The sequence below is a fragment of the Nansenia antarctica genome, assembly GCF_963989245.1.
Source record: "Nansenia antarctica genome assembly, chromosome: 7".
Lineage (NCBI taxonomy): Eukaryota > Metazoa > Chordata > Actinopteri > Argentiniformes > Microstomatidae > Nansenia > Nansenia antarctica.
In genome coordinates this window covers 63,929,041-63,936,540 of record NC_137677.1, presented here as the reverse complement: position 1 = coordinate 63,936,540, position 7,500 = coordinate 63,929,041, and the positions used below count along the sequence as shown (strand labels likewise).

At 52.1% G+C, this 7,500-nt stretch overlaps 1 protein-coding gene across 1 annotated transcript in view; it reads right to left on the bottom strand.

Moving 5' to 3' along the window:
- LOC308162889 (unconventional myosin-XVI-like) overlaps positions 1-7,500 on the bottom strand; it is a gene marked incomplete at both ends in the record, with an annotated part of 34,918 nt that overhangs the window by 6,804 nt on the left and 20,614 nt on the right. The window contains 2 exon segments of the mRNA XM_080537030.1: positions 1,182-1,262; positions 4,185-4,387. Coding sequence (XP_080393156.1) covers positions 1,182-1,262; positions 4,185-4,387 — 284 coding nt within the window.

The window sequence follows — 7,500 nt, the reverse complement described above, 5'->3', positions numbered from 1 at the left end:
GGTGTTGGTGTTGGCGTGATGTGTTGGTGGTGGTGGTGGTGGAGGGGGGAGGAGGGGGAGGGTTCCCTTGATGTGGTCGGTGGCCGAGGAGGGTTAGACGAGAGTGAGGTCACGTCGTGTGTGTGACGAAGTCGTCTGATTGGCTCGGGGCGTGTCGTCCCTCTGGAGGGACCCGAAATACAAAGAGGCTCTTTGCTCTGACTGAGGGTGTATGAGGGTCTGTTTCTCAGACACATAATGCACCGGCGCCACAGGCACAAGTAACACACACACACACACACGTCCATTTTTCTCACCCCTCCTTAAAGACGTCATCCTCTTGCTCAGCGAGTGTGCTTAAGTACTCCACTGTACAGCCTAGTCGTGACGTCAGCTTCTTACAGTACCCCAGGAGACACACACACACACACACACACACACACACACACACACGCACACACACACACTAAGCCTGTTGTTCATTGTCCATTCATTCATGAAAGGCTTTATGCTCTGGGGTTGGAACAGCATCATTCTTCAACAAACCCACTCGCTCCTTCCCTCCCCGTTCCCTGTGAGACCGCCACAACCACAGGTCCACAGCAGCCCACAGCAGCAGCAGCAGCACACTGCCCTCATTCACACACACACACACACACACACACACACACACACACACACACACACACACACACACACACACAGCCGCCCCCACGCTACTACTACTTCCATCCGTGCTTATGTCATCTGCACACACCACATGTGTGTTTGCGGTGTCAAACGTCAGAGCAAGTTCCCGCCTCGGACGTATTATTGTGGGGACAGCAAATTGTTGACAAATGTTCTCTCAGGAAAAAAAAACTATCAACTACTGTACATTCGGAGAAGAAACGAACGGTGTGATACTGTTTGTCGTATCGCGTCGGCTTCCTGGTGAGAATTTCGACGACTTGTTTCAAAGCTGGTTTTGGTTTTACGACGGGTTTTCATTTCAGTCGCAGGATAATGTCAGGTGACAGGGGGTCCAGGTGGGTTTGAGGGTGTTTATGAGGGTAAAAGTGAGTGGTTCAGAGAAAGTGTGTTTGGGATGAGGGAGGGGGGGAGGGGTGGGGGGGTTGGATCCTTGTAGGGGGGGGGGGGGGGGGGGGGGGGAGGGTTTGTGTTACGGTCGTGGTTCACGGCTCTGTAGTTTCTAAACTCACCCTGAGCTGGACAGCGACCGTAACTGGACCGCACCTCTCCAGCCTCTGTATGAAGGAGGTCGCTCCTTTCTTCTTCAAGATCTAGGGAGAGAGAGAGAGAGAGGAAGTAGAGGGGGAGAAGAGAGGGGGAGGAGAGGGTGGGGGAGAGAGGGGGAGGAGAGGGTGGGGGAGGAGAGGGTGGGGGAGAGAGAGGGGGGGAGAAGGAGGAGAGAGAGAGGAAGTAGTGGGGGAGGAGAGAAGGGGAGGAGTGAGGGGGGGAGGAGAGAGGGGGAGAGGGTGGGAGAGCGAGAGGGGGGAGGAGAGAGCGAGAGGAGGGAGGAGGAGAGGGGTGGAGAAGAGGGAGAGAGGGTGGGAGAGCGAGAGGGGGGAGGAGAGGGTGAGAGGAGGGAGGAGGAGAGGGAGAGAGGGGGAGAGGGTGGGAGAGGGAGAGGGGTGGAGAAGAGGGAGAGCGAGAGGGAGGAGGAGAGGGAGAGAGGGGGGGGGGGGGAGAGACAGACACAGTTATATAAAAACGGTTACGACAAAAACACAACACTGGGTTTTAATAACCCATTTCACCTGACCTCCTCCTCCTCCCACACATCCAACTACAGACTACAGCCATATCTGGATCTGCCCTAATAAGCTGCTGTGTCCCCTCCACCCTCCCCATCCCCCCTCCTCCCTACCCAGAATCCCCCTCTCCTCCTGTCAGCGTCCAGCGGGCCGCCGCTCCGCAGCGTTACGTCATTGTTATGTTCTGATCATGACTCTGGCGGGAGGGTGGGATGTTAAGCTGTTATGTAAGCCTCTCCCTCTAGAAGGCTAATGAGCTAGCGCCAGGGGCTCCTGCCCCCGGGAACGCTCACCGCCGACAGGCCGTTACACTACGCTACGCTACACACACACACACACACACACACACACACACACTACGCTACACTACACACACACACACTACACTACGCTACACTACGCTACATACTACACTACACACACACACACTACACACTACGCTACGCTACACACACACTACACACACTACGCTACACTACGCTACACTACGCTACGCTACACACACACACTACACACACACTACCCTACACTACACACGTGGACACACACACTACACTACACTACACACACACACACACTACACTACACTACACACACACACACACACTACACTACACTACACACTACCCTACACTACACACGTGGACACACACACACACACACACACACACTGCACACATACACACTACACTACACTACACTACACACTACCCTACACTACACACGTGGACACACACACACACTACACTACACTACACTACCCTACACTACACTACACACGTGGACACACACACACACACACACACACTACACTACACTACACTACCCTACACTACACTACACACACACTACCCTACACTACACACGTGGACACACACACACACACACGCGCCCACGCAGAGCTAGTGACCTACTAGTTACTACCCTACCAGCTCTGACCTGGATACAGAGAGAAAAAAAAGAGAGAGGGAGGGAAAGGGAGGGAAAGAGAAAGAGAGGGTGGGGGTTGTCCAGGAGAAGTTATGAAATCTAGCAGCGTTGTGAGCACACAATGTTTTTTTTATCAGAGAGAATGTTGTTTTCACGGTCTTAAGACGTCATGAGAAAATAGCATAACGGCACTCAACTACCACATACTGTATTTGTTTGTGGTGTCTATTTGTGTTAGTGTGTGTGTGTGTGTGTGTGTGTGTGTGTGCACGTGTGTGGAAATGTTCTATCAGGGATCAGTTAGGACAGGACAAACACAGAAGCTAATTCCCAGAGCGTTATACTTAGCCCTCTGGTGGGAAGTGGCCTAAATTAGATTGTTGTTCTTTTTTTCCCCCAGATCTAACTCTCTCTTTTCCCCCTGCATCCCTCAGCCATCCTGCATCCCTCAGCCATCGATCCAGAACGTGGTTCCACCGTGTTTCTTATCGGTGACGTGTGAGTCACAGAACTCACAGAACACTCAGTCATCTCCGCCCCCCCCCCCCCCCTACCTTCCCACCCTCCCACCAATCCACATCCAGCGTTGATACATTTTGGTGATCACGTGACGATGAGGGATGCATATAGCTGTGTTAGTGTTATTTCTAGCAAACTGACTCGGAGGAGGTGTATCCAAGGTGACAGCGTAAGACAGGAGCGCCAGGGAGAGAACAGAGGTGGGTGGAGGAAGGTTGGAGACTAGCCGAGGTAGACAATCGGAGGCCGGACGGAGGCCCGAGTTCCACGCGTTTGCGATGAACCTCCGTCCTCCGATGAATACCCTTCCCATCAGCCTCCGCTGACAGTGAAAGTGTGTTTCCAGTGTGTTTCCAGTGTGTCTACAGTGTGTCTACAGTGTGTTTCCAGTGTGTTTCCAGTGTGTTTCCAGTGTGTCTACAGTGTGTCTACAGTGTGTTTCCAGTGTGTTTCCAGTGTGTTTCCAGTGTGTTTCCAGTGTGTTTACAATGTGTCTAACGTGTGTTTCCAGTGTGTTTCCAGTGTGTCTACAGTGTGTCTACAGTGTGTTTACAATGTGTCTAACGTGTGTCTACAGTGTGTTTCCAGTGTGTTTCCAGTGTGTCTACAGTGTGTTTCCAGTGTGTCTACAGTGTGTCTACAGTGTGTTTCCAGTGTGTTTCCAGTGTGTTTCCAGTGTGTCTACAGTGTGTTTCCAGTGTGTTTCCAGTGTGTTTCCAGTGTGTCTACAGTGTGTTTCCAGTGTGTTTCCAGTGTGTCTACAGTGTGTCTACAGTGTGTTTCCAGTGTGTTTACAGTGTGTCTACAGTGTGTCTACAGTGTGTTTCCAGTGTGATTCCAGTGTGTCTACAGTGTGTTTCCAGTGTGTCTACAGTGTGTTTCCAGTGTGTTTACAGTGTGTCTACAGTGTGTCTACAGTGTGTCTACAGTGTGTTTCCAGTGTGTTTCCAGTGTGTCTACAGTGTGTCTACCCTACAGGTGTGTAGTTAGCCAGCGTACCTTGGTGAGGTCCAGGTGCCTCCGGGGCGGGCGGGGGTCGGGACAGGGGGATGACGTCATCCTCTGCAGGAGCAGGGCAGCTTTGGGCCCTCTCAGAGCCAGCCGGCCGTGGGCCTGGTGGGCCTGGGACCGGGACGGAACCAGAGACCCAGTCTGGGTCAACTTGGCCTGGAACAACTGCTGTACCAGGACGCTCTCGCTTGCTGGCGGGGGTAGGGGGGGGGGGCAACACAGAACAGAAATAGGAGGGGGAGGGGGGGGGGAGATGCGAGGGTTTTGGGGTAAGAGGATGGAAAGAGGAGAGGGGAGGGGGGGCGGAAGAAAATTAGATGGAGGAAATGGGGAGAAAATTAGAGGTTTTTGGGGTAGGAGGATAGAAAGAGGAGAGGGGGGGGGGGTGTGGCCAGGGGTGGAGAGAGGAGAGAGATGATTGGTGGAGAGGAGGGGAGGGAAGGAGAGAAAGAGATGGGGGGGGAGGAGGAGGAGGAGAGAGGAGTGTGTGCCAGGTATTGAGAGGGAGGGGGGATGATGAAGGGAGGAAAGAGAGGAGGAGGAAGGAGGGAGGAGGGAGGAGAGCAGTTTAGTACGCATGTAAACAATGAGTCCAGAAGAGTAGGTTGAACGTGCTGCACAACAACATGTGGTGCAGCCCTCCCAAACAATGAGCTCTTTGACAGAGGCATGTGTGTGTGGGGGATGTGTGTGTGTGTGTGTGTGTGTGTGTGTACGCGAGCACGTCGTGTGTGTGTGTGTGTGTGTGTGTGAGAGTGTTTGTGTGTCTTCTAGCTGATGAATGGAGAGAGAAAAAAAAACTGCGAGCGAGAGAGTGTGAGAGAGGGAGAGAGGAAGAGAGAGAGAGAATGAGAGAGAGTGAGAGAGAGTGAGAGAGGGAGAGAGAGAGAGTGAGAGAGGGAGGGGGTGAGAGAGAGAGAGAGAATGAGTGAGAGAGAGAGTGAGAGAGGGAGAGGGAGTGAGAGAGAGGGAGAGAGGAAGAGAGAGAGAGAATGAGAGAGAGAGAGTGTGTGAGAGAGGGAGAGAGAGAGAGGGGGGGAAGGAGAGAAAGAGAGAGTGAGAGAGGGAGAAAGAGAGAGAGAGAATGAGTGAGAATGAGAGAGAGAGAGGGAGAGAGAGAGTGAGAGAGAGAGAGGGGCAGAGAGAGAGAGAGCGAGAGTGAGAGAGAGAGAGCGAGAGTGAGAGAGTGAGAGAGAGGGAGAGAGAGGGAGAGAAATAGAGAGTGAGAGAGGGAGAGAGAGAGAGGGGGGGAGAGAGAGAAAGAGAGAGTGAGAATGGGAGAGAGAGAGATCGTGAGAGAGAGAGGGGGGGAGAGAGAGAGAAAGAGAGGCACATTGAGCAAAGGAAAAACAAACAGAAGGCCTAGACTGATTTGAGGGGTTAATGATCAGTGGTTCCAGAGGTAATGGTCTCTTCATTTAGACCAATCACCCTGACCACCTGACTACAGTCTGCCAATCACCCTGACCACCTGACTACAGTCTGCCAATCACCCTGACCACCTGACTACAGTCTGCCAATCACCCTGACCACCTGACTACAGTCTGCCAGCCCACACTGAACGTCTCTGAACCCCCATCTGAACTGATGTCTGACCTCTGACCTGGGAGAAAGGGGGTGCAGCATAAAAAACTGAGGGCCGATTTCACAGACAAGGCTTACGCCTAATCCTAGACGACAAAGCATCTGCAATGGAGATTTTACATTGAGAGTGCCATTTTGTCGGACAGACGGACGGACAGACGGACAGAGGGACAGACGGACAGACGGACGGACAGAGGGACGGACAGAGGGATGGACAGAGGGACGGACAGAGGGACAGACAGAGGGACAGACAGAGGGACGGACAGAGGGACAGACAGAGGGACAGACAGAGGGACAGACAGAGGGACAGAGGGACAGACAGACAGACGTACAGACGGACAGACGGACAGACGGACAGACGGACAGAGGGACAGACAGAGGGACAGACAGAGGGACAAACAGACAGAGGGAGAGACAGAGGGACAGACAGACAGACAGACAGACAGACACACAGACAGACAGACAGACAGACAGAGGGACAAACAGACATAGGGAGAGACAGAGGGACGGACGGACAGACAGACAGACAGACAGACACACAGACATACAGACAGAGGGACAGACAGACAGACAGTGTAAGTGAAGGGGCAGACAGACAGACAGACAGACAGAGGGACAAACAGACAGAGGGAGAGACAGAGGAACAGACAGACAGACAGACAGTGTAAGTGAAGGGGCAGATGGGCAGACAGACAGACAGACAGACAGACAGAGGGACAAACAGACAGAGGGAGAGACAGAGGGACAGACAGACAGACAGACAGACAGTGTAAGTGGAGGGGATTTCATTTTTTGAGCCTTGATTGGCTACGAGTAGTTGACAGAGTGCAGCAGCTTGCACTGGGCCTGGTCTTCAAGATACGCTACACCACAAAGACACCCAAGTACCTGTCAACATACTTCCAAAAAGTGAACAACGTCCACACATACAACACCAGAGGAAGCTCCACGAACCACGTTCAACCGCGTTGCACCACAAACAAGGGGTTAAACTCGTTTGCAAACTATGCAGTAAAAATGTGGAACGCCCTTCCTATAATCTTAAAGGAGTGCAAAACACTGCCCACCTTCAAAACCACTCTCAAAAAACATTTACAGGAGGCTGCAATCCGTAACTGGACCATCTAAATCAAAAATCAGATTAAAAGACCCGAACTACCCACTGTACATACTTTGTGTTTTGTCCCCCGCCCCCACCTGTGGTGTATGTCCCCACCTGTCCTACCCGCTGTACATACCTGATGTTTTGTTGTATTGTTCTTCCCATGATGGATGTATTTTTATCTTGTAGATAGTAATAGTTATTTGTCTGTATTATCTTGTAGATAGTACTTGTTTTTTTGTCTGTCTTACATGTAACGATGAATTGAGAATCAAGGACCCCAATTGAAATAAGCCAGTGGCTTTCTTGGGTTTTTATCCTTTTAGTTGACCTTGTATGTAATATGTACTTTCATGTACCTACTTCTGCAAATCTTCTAATAAAGTCTTCAATCAATCAATCAGGGAAGGAGAGGAGTTCAGTCTCATCATGTTGATCACAGCCTCAGTGATCAGGCTGCTGGACACTGGCTGGGCCTGGCGCTGAGACAAGAGGCTGTGTGTGTGAGCCTGGTCACAACAACACCCTCCCCCCGCCCCCCATCCCACCCCCCGCACGCTCCACACCACACACTACTGCTGTTGTCGGCTAGGAACACACACACACACACACACACTG